The sequence below is a fragment of the Oncorhynchus gorbuscha genome, linkage group LG02, assembly GCF_021184085.1.
Source record: "Oncorhynchus gorbuscha isolate QuinsamMale2020 ecotype Even-year linkage group LG02, OgorEven_v1.0, whole genome shotgun sequence".
Lineage (NCBI taxonomy): Eukaryota > Metazoa > Chordata > Actinopteri > Salmoniformes > Salmonidae > Oncorhynchus > Oncorhynchus gorbuscha.
The window spans coordinates 76860536-76877298 of record NC_060174.1 but is presented as its reverse complement, the minus strand read 5'-3'; the positions used below and the strand labels follow the sequence as shown (position 1 = coordinate 76877298).

The window sequence follows — 16763 nt, the reverse complement described above, 5'->3', positions numbered from 1 at the left end:
TGTTTGAAGCCTAAAATGTGGCAAAAGGTCGCAAAGTTCGAGGGGGCCGAATACTTTCGCAAGGCACTGTAGGTATTGATGAAGCACTAAAATGTTTGTTCCCAGAGGAGGGGGATTGGCAGCACATGAAGGCATGTAGGCAGGCTGGGTAGAGACAGAGCAGTGAATGAGGCAGGCTGGGTAGTGACAGGGCAGTGAATGAGGCAGGCTGGGTAGAGACAGGGCAGTGAATGAGGCAAGCTGGGTAAAGACAGGGCAGTGAATGAGGCAGGCTGGGTAGTGACAGGGCAGTGAATGAGGCAGGCTGGGTAGAGACAGGGCAGTGAATGAGGCAAGCTGGGTAGAGACAGGGCAGTGAATGAGGCAAGCTGGGTAAAGACAGGGCAGTGAATGAGGCAGGCTGGGTAAAGACAGGGCAGGGAATGAGGCAGGCAGGGTTGTGACAGGGCAGGGAATGAGGCAGGCTGGGTAAAGACAGGGCAGTGAATGAGGCAAGCTGGGTAAAGACAGGGCAGTGAATGAGGCAGGCTGGGTAGTGACAGGGCAGTGAATGAGGCAGGCTGGGTAGAGACAGGGCAGTGAATGAGGCAAGCTGGGTAAAGACAGGGCAGTGAATGAGGCAAGCTGGGTAAAGACAGGGCAGTGAATGAGGCAGGCTGGGTAAAGACAGGGCAGGGAATGAGGCAGGCAGGGTTGTGACAGGGCAGGGAATGAGGCAGGCTGGGTAAAAACAGGGCAGGGAATGGGGCATGCTGGGTAGTGACAGGGCAGGGAATGAGGCAGGCAGGGTTGTGACAGGGCAGGGAATGAGGCAGGTTGGGTACTCTATAATAGAGCACCTTTGAGTACATCACAAAGTACATGCTTTAGTGTTAGGTTGTGACAGGACAGGGAGTGTAGGATCACACACCAACAGGTAGGCTGGTTACAGTGACAAGACAGGTTGTGGGAATAGTCTGGAAAAATACTTTTTACATAATTAAGTTGCTACAAACTGTGATGAGATGACAAACACACAACAGCAATTCCAATCTATTTGCTATTAAGAAAAAAGGACATGGTTGGTATGGTTCTCAACTGTTTTTTTTTCATATCCAATAATAATCTATATAACTAAATGACAGCCATTTTAAGAAGCAGGATTTAGAAGAACTCACCCAAAAGCCCATGTTAACAATAAGGCAGACACACTAGGTTACATGGAGTGCTTGCCTAGTATCTTTGATTTCCCAGAAGCCTTGGTGCCTGCCTAAACAGTACACCTTACCAGCTCATAAAGAATTGGTTCAGTATTGGGTTGGGTGGGAGGGAGTAGCAACATCCACCTGCACAGACGCCACATTTCTTAGCGGGGTCGTGGCTCAGCCCTCCACAAGCAGCCCTCCAGCCCCAGTTTCCCATTATGCACTGTGTTTGTAATCAGGTCTGGTGCTATGCTGGCCCTCCCAAGTTCCTCTCCTCTCCCTCGGCTCCTCTGAAATGCCTCTTAATACTGAACAACTCTCCTTTCTCCCTTCCTCCTCACTGCAGTTGAAAATAGCACTTTGGCCATGCAGTCAGAGCACAACACCATTACAGCACCACAGACTCAAAGTGAAATACAACATAAGAAGTCTTAGAGATAAATGCATAGTGGAGCTCTGCTGACGAGGCATTCAGATGTTTTAGTTCAGAGATATTGCAAAATGGCCTCCATTGTTAAGATGGAGACTGGTTCTTCTGGCCATTCATCGGTTGATTATTTCACTCAAAATGTTACATTGTGAAACAACTCCCATAAAAATACCCCTCCAAGTAAGGGGATGGATAATATATTTAAGAAAAAATTATCCAAAAACGTAAAAAGGCTCAGTGTTTTTTCTTCACATTGATCAAGATAAGGGATATACAGTATATAAAAATCAAAGGTGGCAAAAGGCTGGACGTTAGATGAGAAGATGGGCAGCAAAAAACCTAAACACTACCAATGACTAACATTCCCTGCTCTGCTCTGTTTTCTTTTCAGTTTTCAGTGAAGATCTACGTTCCAGCTTATATTTTGTCAATGCATCTGTGCAAGAGGTAGTGTTTGCCAGCACCACAGGGACCTCGGTGCCCTGTCCCGCCGTGGGCGTGCCCCCCGCCTCGCTGCGCTGGTACTTGGCCACCGGAGAGGAAATCTACGATGTCCCCGGGATCCGCCACGTGCACCCCAATGGCACCCTCCAGATCTTCCACTTCAATCCCTCCAGCTTCAGCAACCTCATCCATGACAACACCTACTATTGCACAGCGGAGAACCCCTCAGGGAAAATCAGGAGCCAAGATGTCCATATTAAGGCTGGTGAGTGGTCTATCTGCTTGGTTTATGCATACTGTATAATGTACAGTAGGGTTGTTTATCTAAAGCAGTAGTGATGTGAGAATTATTATTATTATTATTATTATTATTTTTATTATTCCAAAAATCATTGCTAGGTAGTTAACATTATCTAGCGCTAGTCTGCTGTACCTGTTCCAAAACTCTAGTATCTCTCCTTCTATAGCTTGTTCTCCATCTTCTTTTTACATGGTCAGCCAACATGTATTCAGCGGTTTTATTTCCATTACTGATCAAAACTTGTTTTGTCAAGGCTCTCTCTTGTCTCTGTCAGGAACATCATATCACAATAAAGTCACAGTATCGAATCACAATACATATAGCATCGTGATACACCTAAGGGTACCTAAGTATCGGGATTATATTGTATCGTGAGGTCCCTGGCAAATCCCAGCCCTACAGTATAGTGGTCAGTGGCCAGTGTGGTTATGGAAATGGACAGTTGATTACAGAGGCGGGAATTAGGGCTGCAGACAGTGTGGAGATGTTGAACAGAAGCTTGTTGGTCACTAAATGGGGTATAGTATACCACTTGGGTGACTAGTGACCACCTGCTAAACATTTCAGTTGGTAATGTTCAGAGTCTAACCAGGGATGTCACATTTGTTATGCTTGTGATTAAAGCAGTGAAGAAAGCAAAGAAACAAAATATATAGACAGCAAATCATTTGCCAGAACAGAAAAATGAAAGTCAATTCATTGAGGACTCTCATTTCTTGTTTCCCCCATCTCTTCCAGTTCTACGAGAGCCCTACACGGTCCGTGTGGAGGACCAGAAAGCCATGAGAGGCAATGTGGCGGTGTTCAAGTGCATTATCCCAGCCTCGGTGGAGGCCTACATCACTGTTGTGTCCTGGGAGAAAGACACAGTGTCTATCAATGTCCAGAGTAAGTCTCTGCTCTCTAATCACTCTCTAATCACGATATAATGTACAGTTGAAGTCGGAAGTTTACATACACTTAGGTTGGGGTCATTAAAACTCGTTTTTCAAACACTCCACAAATTTCTTGTTAAGAAACTATAGTTTTGGCAAGTCGGTTAGGACATCTACTTTGTGCATGACACAAGTCATTTTTCCAACAATTGTTTACAGACATATTATTTCACTTATAATTCAATGTATCACAATTCCAGTGGGTCAGAAGTTTACATACACTAATTTGATTGTGCCTTTAAACAGCTTGAAATATTCCAGAAAATGATATCATGGTTTTAGAAGCTTCTTTATAGGCTAATTGACATCACTTGAGTCAATTGGAGGTGTACCTGTGGATGTATTTCAAGGCCTACCTTCAAACGCAGTGCCTCTTTGCTTGACATCATGGGGAAATCAAAAGAAATCAGCCAATACCTCAGAAAAATAATTATAGACCTCCACAAGTCTGGTTCATCCTTGGGAGCAATTTCCAAATGCCTGAAGGTACCACGTTCATCTGTACAAACAATAGTATGCAAGTATAAACACCATGGGACCACGCAGCCGTCATACCGCTCAGGAAGGAGACGCGTTCTGTCTCCTAGAGATTAACGTACTTTGGTGCGAAAAGTGCAAATCAATCCCAGAACAACAGCAGCAAAGGACCTTGTGAAGATGCTGGAGGAAACAGGCACAAAAGGTTCTATTTTCACAGTAAAACAAGTCCTATATCGACATAACCTGAAAGGCCGCTCAGCAAGGAATCAAATCAAATCACATTTATTTGTATAGCCCTTCGTACATCAGCTGGTATCTCAAAGTGCTGTACAGAAACCCAGCCTAAAACCCCAAACAGCAAGCAATGCAGGTATAGAAGCACGGCGGCTAGGAAAAACTCCCAAGAAAGGCCAAAACCTAGGAAGAAACCTAAAGAGGAACCAGGCTATGTGGGGTGGCCAGTCCTCTTCTGGCTGTGCCGGGTGGAGATTATAACAGAACATGGCCAAGATGTTCAAATGTTCATAAATGACCAGCATGGTCAAATAATAATAATCACAGGCAGAACAGTTGAAACTGGAGCAGCAGCACGGCCAGGTGGACTGGGGACAGCAAGGACTCATCATGCCCGGTAGTCCTGAGGCATGGTCCTAGGGCTCAGGTCCTCCGAGAGAGAGAAAGAAAGAGAGAATTAGAGAGAGCATACTTAAATTCACTCAGGACACTGGATAGGACAGGAGAATTACTCCAGATATAACAAACTGACCCTAGCCCCCCGACACATAAACTTTTGCAGCATAAATACTGGAGGCTGAGACAGGAGGGGTCAGGAGACACATCCGATGACACCCCCGGACAGGGCCAAACAGGAAGGATATAACCCCACCCACTTTGCCAAAGCACAGCCACCACACCACTAGAGGGATATCTTCAACCACCAATTTACCATCCTGAGACAAGGCTGAGTATAGCCCACAAAGATCTCCACCACGGCACAACCCAAGGGGGGGCGCCAACCCAGACAGGAAGATCACATCAGTGACTCAACCCACTCAAGTGACGCACCCCTCCTAGGGATGGTATGAAAGAGCCCTAGTAAGGGTTGGAGGCAGAGAATCCCAGTGGAAAGTGGGGAACCAGCCAGGCAGAGACAGCAAGGGCGGTTTGTTGCTCCAAAGCCTTTCCGTTCACCTTCACACTCCTGGGCCAGACTACACTCAATCATATGACCCACTGAAGAGATGAGTCTTCAGTAAAGACTTAAAGTTTGAGACCGAGTTTGCGTCTCTCACATGGGTAGGCAGACCATTCCATAAAAATGGAGCTCTATAGGAGAAAGCCCTACATCCAGCAGTTTGCTTAGAAATTCTAGGGACAATTAGGAGGCCTGCGTCTTGTGACCGTAACGTACGTGTAGGTATGTACGGCAGGACCAAATCAGAGAGATAGGTAAGATCAAGCCCATGTAATGCTTTGTAGGTTAGCAGTAAAACCTTGAAATCAGCCCTTGCTTTGACAGGAAGCCAGTGTAGAGAGGCTAGCACTGGAGTAATATGATCAAATTTTTTGGTTCTAGTCAGGATTCTAGCAGCCGTATTTAGCACTAACTGAAGTTTATTTAGTGCTTTATCCGGGTAGCCGGAAAATAGAGCATTGCAGTAGTCTAACCTAGAAGTGACAAAAGCATGGATGAATTTTTCTGCATTATATTTGGACTGAAAGTTTCTGATTTTTGCAATGTTACGTAGATGGAAAAAAGCTGTCATTGAAACAGTCTTGATATGTTCTTCAAAAGAGAGATCAGGGTCCAGAGTAACGCTGAGGTCCTTCAGTTTTATTTGAGATGACTGTACAACCATTAAGATTAATTGTCAGATTCAACAGAAGATCTCTTTGTTTCCTGGGACCTAGAACAAGCATCACTGTTTTGTCCGAGTTTAAAAGTAGAAAGTTTGCAGCCATCCACTTCCTTATGTCTGAAACACATGCTTCTAGCGAGGGCAATTTGGGGCTTCACCATGTTTCATTGAAATGTACAGCTGTGTGTCATCCGCATAGCAGTGAAAGTTAACATTATGTTTTCGAATGACATCCCCAAGAGTTAAAATATATAGTGAAAACAATAGTGGTCCTAAAACAGAACCTTGACATACACCAAAATCTACAGTTGATTTGTCAGAGGACAAACCATTCACAGAGACAAACTCATATCTTTCCGACAGATAAGATCTAAACCAGGCCAGAACTTGTCCGTGTAGACCAATTTGGGATTCCAATCTCTCCAAAAGAATGTGGTGATCGATGGTATCAAAAGCAACACTAAGGTCTTGGAGCACAAAGACAGATGCAGAGCCTCAGTCTGATGCCATTAAAAGGTAATTTACCACCTTCACAAGTGCAGTCTCAGTGCTATGATGGGGTCTAAAACCAGACTGAAACATTTTGTATACATTGTTTGTCTTCAGGAAGGCAGTGAGTTGCTGCGCAACAGCCTTTTCTAAACATTTTGAGAGGAATGGAAGATTCGATATAGGCTGATAGTTTTTATATTTTCTGGGTCAAGGTTTGGCTTTTTCAAGAGAGGCTTTATTACTGCATTTTTAGTGAGTTTGGTACACATCCGGTGGATAGAGAGATGTTTATTATGTTCAACATAGGAGGGCCAAGCACAGGAAGCAGCTCTTTTAGTATTATATTATTATTATTATATTAGTTTAGTTGGAATAGGGTCCAGTATGCAGCTTGAAGTTTTAGAGGCCATGATTATTTTCATCATTGTGTCAAGAGATTTAGTACTAAAACACTTGAGTGTCTCTCTTGATCCTAGGTCCTGGCAGAGTTGTGCAGACTCAGGACAACTGAGCTTTGAAGGAATACGCAGATTTAAAGAGGAGTCATTTGCTTTTAAAGAGGAGTAATTTGCTTTCTAATAATCACAATCTTTTCCTCAAAGAAGTTCATGAATTTATTACTGCTGAAGTGAAAGCCATCCTCTCTTGGGGAATGCTGCTTTTTAGTTAGCTTTGTGACCGTATCAAAAAGGAATTTCGGATTGTTCTTATTTTCCTCAATTAAGTTGGAAAAATTGGATGATCGAGCAGCAGGCAGGGCTCTTCGATACTGCACGGTACTGTCTTTCCAAGCTAGTTGGAAGACTTTGGGGTTTGATTAGGGGTGTCTAGTTAGGCTTGGCTGCCTGAGGCGATTCTCAATTGGAGGCAGGTGATTCTCGTTATCTCGGATTGGGAACCGTATTTAGGTAGCCTGAGTTCGCGTTGTATTTTGTGGGTGTTTGTTCCTATCTCTGTGTAGTGTTCACCAGATAGGCTGTAATAGGTTTCACGTTCCGTTTGTTGTTTTTGTATTTATTCAGTTATTTCATGTACCGCGATATATTTCATTAAAGTCATGAGTAACCTACACGCTGCATTTCGGTCTGACTCTCTTCATTCAACAGACAAACGACGTTACACTTCCAGTTTGGTGTGGCGCCATTTCCGTTGCAATTTTCTGGAAGCTTGCTTCAGAGCTCGGGTATTTTCTGTATACAGGGGGGCTAGTTTCTTAAGAGAAATGTTTTTAGTTTTTAGGGGTGCAACTGCATCTAGGGTATTGTGCAAGGTTAAATTGAGTTCCTCAATTAGGTGGTTAACTGATTTTTGTCCTCTGGCGTGCTTGGGTAGACAGAGGGAGTCTGGAAGGACATCAAGGAATCTTTGTGTTGTCTGTGAATTTATTGCATGACTTTTGATGTTCCTTGGTTGGGGTCTGAGCAGATTATTTGTTGCAGTTGCAAATGTAATAAAATGGTGGTCCGATAGTCCAGGATTATGTGGAAAAGCATTAAGATCCACAACATTTATTCCATGGGACAAAACTAGGTCCAGAGTATGACTGTGACAGTGAGTAGGTCCAGAGACATGTTGAACAAAACCCACTGAGTTGATGATGGCTCCGAAAGCCTTTTGGAGTGTGTCTGTGGACTTTTCCATGTGAATCTTAAAGTCACCAAAAATGATAATATTATCTGCTATGACAACAAGGTCCGATAGGAATTCAGGGAACTCAATGAGGAATGCTGTATGTGGCCCAGGAGGCCTTTAAACAGTAGCTATAAAAAGTGATTGAGTAGGCTGCATAGATTTCATGACTAGAAGCTCGAAAGATGAAAACGTCATTTTTCTTTTGTAAATTGAAATTTGCTATCGTAAATGTTAGCAACACCTCCGCCTTTGTGGGATGCACCGGGGATATGGTCACTAGTGTAGCCATGAGGTGAGGCCTCATTTAACACAGTAAATTCATCAGGCTTAAGCCATGTTTCAGTCAGGCCAATTACATTTCGATTATGATCAGTGATTAGTTCATTGACTATAATTGCCTTTGAAGTAAGGGATCTAACATTAAGTAGCCCTATTTTGAGATGTGAGGTATCATGATCTCTTTCAATAATGACAGGAACAGAGGAGGTCTTTATCCTAGTGAGATTGCTAAGGCGAACACTGCCACGTTTAGTTTTGCCCAACCGAGGTCGAGGCACAGACACGGTCTCAATGGGGATAGCTGAGCTGACTGCTGAGCTGACTTTGGAAGAAGCCACTGCTCCAAAGCCGGCATAAAAAAGCCAAACTATGGTTGCAACTGCACATGGGGACAAAGATCGTAGTTTTTGGAGAAATGTCCTCTGGTCTGATGAAACAAAAATAGAACTGTTTGGCCATAATGACCATCGTTATGTTTGGAGGAAAAAGGGGGAGGCTTGCAAGCCGAAGAACACCATCCCAACCGTGAAGCACGTGGGTGGCAGCATCATGTTGTGGAGGTGCTTTGCTGCAGGATGGACTGGTGAACTTCACTAAATAGATGGCATCATGAGGCAGGAAAATTATGTGGATATCTTGAAGCAACATCTCAAGACATCTGTCAGGAAGTTAAAGCTTGGTCGCAAATGGGTCTTCCAAATGGACAATGACCCCAACCATACTTCCGAAGTTGTGGCAAAATGGCTTTTAAGAACAACAAAGTCAAGGTATTGGAGTGGCCATCACAAAGCCTTAACCTCAACCCTTTTGAAAATTTGTGGGCAGAACTGAAAAGGCATGTGCGAGCAAGGAGGCCTACAAACCTGATTCAGTTACACCAGCTCTGTCAGGAGGAATGGGCCAAAATTCACCCACCATATTGTGGGAAGCTTGTGGAAGGCTACCTGAAATGTTTGACCCAAGTTAAACAATTTTAAGGCAATGCTACCAAATACTAATTGAGTGTATGTAATCTTCTGACCCACTGGGAATGTGATGAATGAAATAAAAGCTTAAATAAATCCTTCTCTCTACTATTATTCTGACATTTAACATTCTTAAAGTAAAGTGGTGATCCTAACTAACCTAAGACAGGGAATTGTAACTAGAATTAAATGTAAAAAATGTATTTGGCTAAAGGTGTATGTAAATTTCCAACCTGAACTGTATATAGAGAACATGTTACGTAAAAATCTTCACAAAACCAGTCTGGTAAGGGATTATCTCACTGCAAGAAAAGAAGGCCATAGTTCTGAGATAGCTAAGAGTTTTGACCCAAGGGATGTGTGGATGTGCTTTGCCCTGTCTGTCTGCAAGGCTTTTTGAGGTCAGACTAGACTAGTAGATTAGCGCCCATGCCCCTATTCCAGCCATGCAACCAGCTCATTACGTTTTGTTGTGTGTTCACGTCCGTCGGACCCCATGACAGAGTGTCCCTATTTCCCTGCTGACCCAGGGTGGGCGAGAGTCTTCCACGAGAGCAGGGAGGAAGGCATGGCAACCCTGTGGTGTCACTTAGCCTCAGTGCTATTGACCCAGTTCTCTGGTGATGGGAGCCATTGCCTTGTTCGTCTACTCGGTCTCCGTTGGTTGTCTACTCGATTGTTTCCTAGCCCCCGGGGGCAAATTCACTTTATGTCGGGCATTTAACAAACTCAATAGACAAAGCTAATGTTGTTTTGGCTTTTGAACGGAGGGCAAATGCAGTGATTTCTTTTTTGTTGACGTTTTTCAATTTGTCCACTGAGGTGAAAGCAACAATCTCTTAATTGTCCATAAATGGATTTGCCGCAAGGATCTTTTGGAGCTGAGGGGATACAGGGTTATGGTTTATGGAATACATATTTTTCATAATGTTGAGTTACATTTTTTCCCTAGAATTAATACATGACTGTTTGAATGATTGATTGATTGTTCAAATGAATGAATTACAAGTATGCACTGTATGGATGCAATGCCATCATTTTCTAATGCAAGACTAAATGGGCCTTTTTCCCAAACACTTTTCGTGTTTACTTTCCACTGTTAAAATCCATATGTGACCACGGTCAGAAAAATGTTGCCGCCACCAATCCAGCGCTCTTCTCCATGCTTAATAATAAATGACGGAAGTCTACGAATCCGTGAGCAAATCATCTTTATCCACGTCTCAACGCACAAACCCACCATCCGTTCTCCCCATTCTTCATGGATCATGCATATGAAGTGCAATTTAAAGAGTCTGTGTGTGTGAAAGAATATGTGTATGTGTGTGTATGTGGTATCCATGTTGACTGGTGGCTCTAGACAGATCACCAAGCCCTACTCTTATTTTCCATGGGCTGCCAAAGCCCACCTTTTAAATGTTTAATGAGTTAAAAATGAGAATATCAACACTTAGACATGAAAAACTTCAAATGTAGCTTTTCTGTATCTGGTAGTATGAATTATAGATGGTAGTATTTCTGTTTGGAGAGGTGTACCATGAAGCGCAGGCAGCAGGCCCCCTTTAACCATTCCCCTGTAAGTCTCACTGGGGTTAGGCCCACTTTAGACTAGGTTGCTGTGCAGAACCTAACGATACACCACTCAAAGAGCTTCAGTGTCTGCATGCGTGGAAAGATGTGCTAATGACCATGGAAAATACAAACATTTTAAGAAGACAGTGGGTAGGAGTTGCATTGCATTAAAGTGCATTGTTTATGTCAGTAGTTGTAGGTCAACCCTGGCTGCTCTGTTCTTTATTTTACTCGTATTATTATCTATCATGATGCCTAGTCACTTTACCCTGCCTTCATGTACATATATATCTCAAATACCTTATTATTATCTATCCTGATGCCTAGTCACTTTACCCTGCCTTCATGTACATATATATATCTCAAATACCTTATTATTATCTATCCTGATGCCTAGTCACTTTACCCTGCCTTCATGTACATATATATCTCAAATACCTTATTATTATCTATCCTGATGCCTAGTCACTTTACCCTGCCTTCATGTACATATATATCTCAAATACCTTATTATTATCTATCCTGATGCCTAGTCACTTTACCCTGCCTTCATGTACAAATATATCTCAAATACCTTGTTATTATCTATCCTGATGCCAAGTCAATTTACCCTGCCTTCATGTACATATCTACCCCAAATACCTCTGCACATTGATCTGGTACTGGTACTCCCTGTATAAACCTCCACATTGATCGTGTACTGGTACTCCCTGTATATATCTCCACATTGATATGGTACTGGTACTCCCTGTATATATCTCCACATTGATCTGGTACTGGTACTCCCTGTATATACAGTGGGGCTAAAAAGTATTTAGTCAGCCACCAATTGTGCAAGTTCTCCCACTTAAAAAGATGAGAGAGGCCTGTAATTTTCATCATAGGTACACTTCAACTATGACAGACAAAATGAGGGACACACGTAACGTAAACAACACTACTAGCTAGCCAGCTAGCCCCCGAATAGCAGCACTGTAGAAACTATTACACTCAACGGAACGACTTGATTAGTGTAGTGTCAACAACGCACCCACTGCCAGCTAGCCTACTTCAGCAGTACTTCAGCAGTACTGTATCATTTTAATCATTTTAGTCAATAAGATTCTTGCTACGTAGCTTAACTTTCTGAACATTCGAGACGTGTAGTCCACTTGTCATTCCAATCTCCTTTGCATTAGCGTAGCCTCTTCTGTAGCCTGTTAACTATGTGTCTGTTTATCCCTGTTCTCTCCTCTCTGCACAGACCATACAAGCGCTCCACACCGCGTGGCCGCGGCCACCCTAATCTGGTGGTCCCAGCGCGCACGACCCACGTGGAGTTCCAGGTCTCCGGTAGCCTCTGGAATTGCCGATCTGCGGTCAACAAGGCAGAGTTCATCTCAGCCTATGCCTCCCTCCAGTCCCTCGACTTCTTGGCACTAACGGAAACATGGATCACCACAGACAACACTGCTACTCCTACTGCTCTCTCTTCGTCCGCCCACGTGTTCCCGCACACCCCGAGAGCTTCTGGTCAGCGGGGTGGTGGCACCGGGATCCTCATCTCTCCCAAGTGGTCATTCTCTCTTTCTCCCCTTACCCATCTGTCTATCGCCTCCTTTGAATTCCATGCTGTCACAGTTACCAGCCCTTTCAAGCTTAACATCCTTATCATTTATCGCCCTCCAGGTTCCCTCGGAGAGTTCATCAATGAGCTTGATGCCTTGATAAGCTCCTTTCCTGAGGACGGCTCACCTCTCACAGTTCTGGGCGACTTTAACCTCCCCACGTCTACCTTTGACTCATTCCTCTCTGCCTCCTTCTTTCCACTACTCTCCTCTTTTGACCTCACCCTCTCACCTTCCCCCCCTACTCACAAGGCAGGCAATACGCTCGACCTCATCTTTACTAGATGCTGTTCTTCCACTAACCTCATTGCAACTCCCCTCCAAGTCTCCGACCACTACCTTGTATCCTTTTCCCTCTCGCTCTCATCCAACACCTGCCACACTGCCCCTACTCGGATGGTATCGCGCCGTCCCAACCTTCGCTCTCTCTCCCCCGCTACTCTCTCCTCTTCCATCCTATCATCTCTTCCCTCCGCTCAAACCTTCTCCAACCTATCTCCTGATTCTGCCTCCTCAACCCTCCTCTCCTCCCTCTCTGCATCCTTTGACTCTCTATGTCCCCTATCCTCCAGGCCGGCTCGGTCCTCCCCTCCCGCTCCGTGGCTCGATGACTCATTGCGAGCTCACAGAACAGGGCTCCGGGCAGCCGAGCGGAAATGGAGGAAAACTCGCCTCCCTGCGGACCTGGCATCCTTTCACTCCCTCCTCTCTACATTTTCCTCCTCTGTCTCTGCTGCTAAAGCCACTTTCTACCACGCTAAATTCCAAGCATCTGCCTCTAACCCTAGGAAGCTCTTTGCCACCTTCTCCTCCCTCCTGAATCCTCCCCCCTCCTCCCTCTCTGCAGACGACTTCGTCAACCATTTTGAAAAGAAGGTCAACGACATCCGATCCTCGTTTGCTAAGTCAAACGACACCGCTGGTTCTGCTCACACTGCCCTACCCTGTGCTCTGACCTCTTTCTCATCTCTCTCTCCAGATGAAATCTCGCGTCTTGTGACGGCCGGCCGCCCAACAACCTGCCTGCTTGACCCTATCCCCTCCCCTCTTTTCCAGACCATTTCCGGAGACCTTCTCCCTTACCTCACCTCGCTCATCAACTCATCACTGACCGCTGGCTACGTCCCTTCCGTCTTCAAGAGAGCGAGAGTTGCACCCCTTCTGAAAAAACCTACACTCGATCCCTCCGATGTCAACAATTACAGACCAGTATCCCTTCTTTCTTTTCTCTCCAAAACTCTTGAATGTGCCGTCCTTGGCCAGCTCTCCCGCTATCTCTCTCTGAATGACCTTCTTGATCCAAATCAGTCAGGTTTCAAGACTAGTCATTCAACTGAGACTGCTCTCCTCTGTATCACGGAGGCGCTCCGCACTGCTAAAGCTAACTCTCTCTCCTCTGCTCTCATCCTTCTAGATCTATCGGCTGCCTTCGATACTGTGAACCATCAGATCCTCCTCTCCACCTTCTCCGAGTTGGGCATCTCCGGCGCGGCCCACGCTTGGATTGCGTCCTACCTGACAGGTCGCTCCTACCAGGTGGCGTGGCGAGAATCTGTCTCCTCACCACGCACTCTCACCACTGGTGTCCCCCAGGGCTCTGTTCTAGGCCCTCTCCTATTCTCGCTATACACCAAGTCACTTGGCTCTGTCATAACCTCACATGGTCTCTCCTATCATTGCTATGCAGACGACACACAACTAATCTTCTCCTTTCCCCCTTCTGATGACCAGGTGGCGAATCGCATCTCTGCATGTCTGGCAGACATATCAGTGTGGATGACGGATCACCACCTCAAGCTGAACCTCGGCAAGACGGAGCTGCTCTTCCTCCCGGGGAAGGACTGCCTGTTCCATGATCTCGCCATCACGGTTGACAACTCCATTGTGTCCTCCTCCCAGAGCGCTAAGAACCTTGGTGTGATCCTGGACAACACCCTGTCGTTCTCAACCAACATCAAGGCGGTGGCCCGTTCCTGCAGGTTCATGCTCTACAACATCCGCAGAGTACGACCCTGCCTCACACAGGAAGCGGCGCAGGTCCTAATCCAGGCACTTGTCATCTCCCGTCTGGATTACTGCAACTCGCTGTGGGCTGGGCTCCCTGCCTGTGCCATTAAACCCCTTCAACTCATCCAGAACGCCGCAGCCCGTCTGGTGTTCAACCTTCCCAAGTTCTCTCACGTCACCCCGCTCCTCCGTTCTCTCCACTGGCTTCCAGTTGAAGCTCGCATCCGCTACAAGACCATGGTGCTTGCCTACGGAGCTGTGAGGGGAACGGCACCTCAGTACCTCCAGGCTCTGATCAGGCCCTACACCCAAACAAGGGCACTGCGTTCATCCACCTCTGGCCTGCTCGCCTCCCTACCACTGAGGAAGTACAGCTCCCGCTCAGCCCAGTCAAAACTGTTCGCTGCTCTGGCCCCCCAATGGTGGAACAAACTCCCTCACGACGCCAGGACAGCGGAGTCAATCACCACCTTCCGGAGACACCTGAAACCCCACCTCTTTAAGGAATACCTAGGATAGGATAAGTATCCCCCCCCTTTAAGATTTAGATGCACTATTGTAAAGTGACTGTTCCACTGGATGTCATAAGGTGAAATGCACCAATTTGTAAGTCGCTCTGGATAAGAGCGTCTGCTAAATGACTTAAATGTAAATGTAAATGTTAAACGCTGTTTCCCATGCTTGTTCATTGATCCATAAACAATTAATGAACATGCACCTGTGGAACGGTCGACACTAACAACTTACAGACAACTTACAGTAGGCAATTAAGGTCACAGTTATGAAAATTGCAGAAAGAGGCCTTTCTACTGACAAACAAAAGAAAGATGCCCAGGGTCCCTGCTCATCTGCACGAACATGCCTTAGGCATGCTGCAAGGAGGCATGAGAACTGCAGATGTGGCCAGGGCAATAAATTGCAATGTCCGTACTGTGAGACACCTAAGACAGCGCTACAGGGAGACAGGAAGGACAGCTGATCATCCTCGCAGTGCCAGACCACATGTAACAACACCTGCACAGGATTGGTACATCCGAACATCACACCTGCGGGACAGGTACAGGATGGAAACAACAACTGCCCGAGTTACACCAGGAACGCACAATCCCTCCATCAGTGCTCAGACTGTCCGCAATAGACTGAGAGAGTGTGGACTGAGGGCATGTAGGTTCTCAACAGACATCACCGGCAACAACGTTGCCTATGGGCACAAACCCACCGCTGCTGGACCAGACAGGACTGGCAAAAAGTGCTCTTCACTGACGAGTCGCAGTTTTGTCTCACCAGGGGTGATGGTCGGATTCGCATTCATCGTCGAAGGCATGAGTGTTTCACCGCGGCCTGTACTCTTAAGCGGGACGAGGTGGAGGGTCTGTCATCGTCTGCGACGGTGTGTCACAGCATGAACGGACTGAGCTTGTTGTCATTGAAGGCACTCTCAACGCTGTGTGTTACAAGGAAGACATCCTCCTCCCTCATGTGGTACCCTTCCTGCAGGTTCATCCTGACATGACCCTTCAGCATGACAATGCCACAAATCAATGGACACAAATCCAGAAAATCACATTGTAGGATTTTTAATGAATTTATTTGCAAATTATGATGGAAAATAAGTATTTGGTCACCTACAAACAAGCAAGATTTCTTGCTCTCACAGACCTGTAACTTCTTCTTTAAGAGGCTCCTCTGTCCTCCACTCTTTACCTGTATTAATGGCACCTGTTTGAACTTGTTATCAGTATAAAAGACACATGTCCACAACCTCAAACAGTCACACTCCAAACTCCACTATGGTCAAGAACAAAGAGCTGTCAAAGGACACCAGAAACAAAATTGTAGACCTGCACCAGGCTGGGAAGACTGAATCTGCAATAGGTAAGCAGCTTAACCACACGGGGGGACCTAGTGAATGACCTGCAGAGAGCTGGGACCAAAGTAACAAAGCCTACCATCAGTAACACACTACGCCGCCAGGGACTCAAATCCTGCAGTGCCAGACGTGTCCCCCTGCTTAAGCCAGTACATGTCCAGGCCCGTCTGAAGTTTGCTAGATAGCATTTGGATGATGCAGAAGAAGATTGGGAGAATGGCATATGGTGAGATGAAACCAAAATAGACCTTTTTGGTAAAAACTCAACTCGTCCTGTTTGGAGGACAAAGAATGCTGAGTTGCATCCAAAGAACACCATACCTACTGTGAAGCATGGGGGTGGAAACATCATGCTTTGGGGCTGTTTTTCTGCAAAGGGACCAGGACGACTGATCCGTGTAAAGGAAAGAATGAATGGGGCCATGTATCGTTTTGAGTGAAAACCTATTTTGAGTATTTAGAAAAACTCCATTCCATTCTACGTCAGCAAGGGCATTGAAGATGAAAAACCTCCTTCCATCAGTGGCTGGATGAAACGTCTTTCAGCATGACAATGATCCCAAACACACCGCCCGGGCAACGAAGGAGTGGCTTCGTAAGAAGCATTTCAAGGTCCTGGTGTGGCCTAGCCAGTCTCCAGATCTCAACCCTATATAAAATCTTTGGAGGGAGTTGAAAGTCCATGTTTCCCAGCAACAGCCCCAAA

General features: G+C 45.7%; 1 protein-coding gene across 1 annotated transcript in view; it reads left to right on the top strand.

Annotated features, from left to right (window-relative positions):
* Nucleotides 1-16763, top strand: part of LOC123990688 (Down syndrome cell adhesion molecule homolog) — a 134777-nt gene that overhangs the window by 35612 nt on the left and 82402 nt on the right. The window contains exons 2-3 of the mRNA XM_046291441.1: nt 2006-2323; nt 3098-3247. Of these exons, the coding sequence (XP_046147397.1) occupies nt 2006-2323; nt 3098-3247 (468 nt within the window). The remainder of the gene's footprint in view (nt 1-2005; nt 2324-3097; nt 3248-16763) is intronic.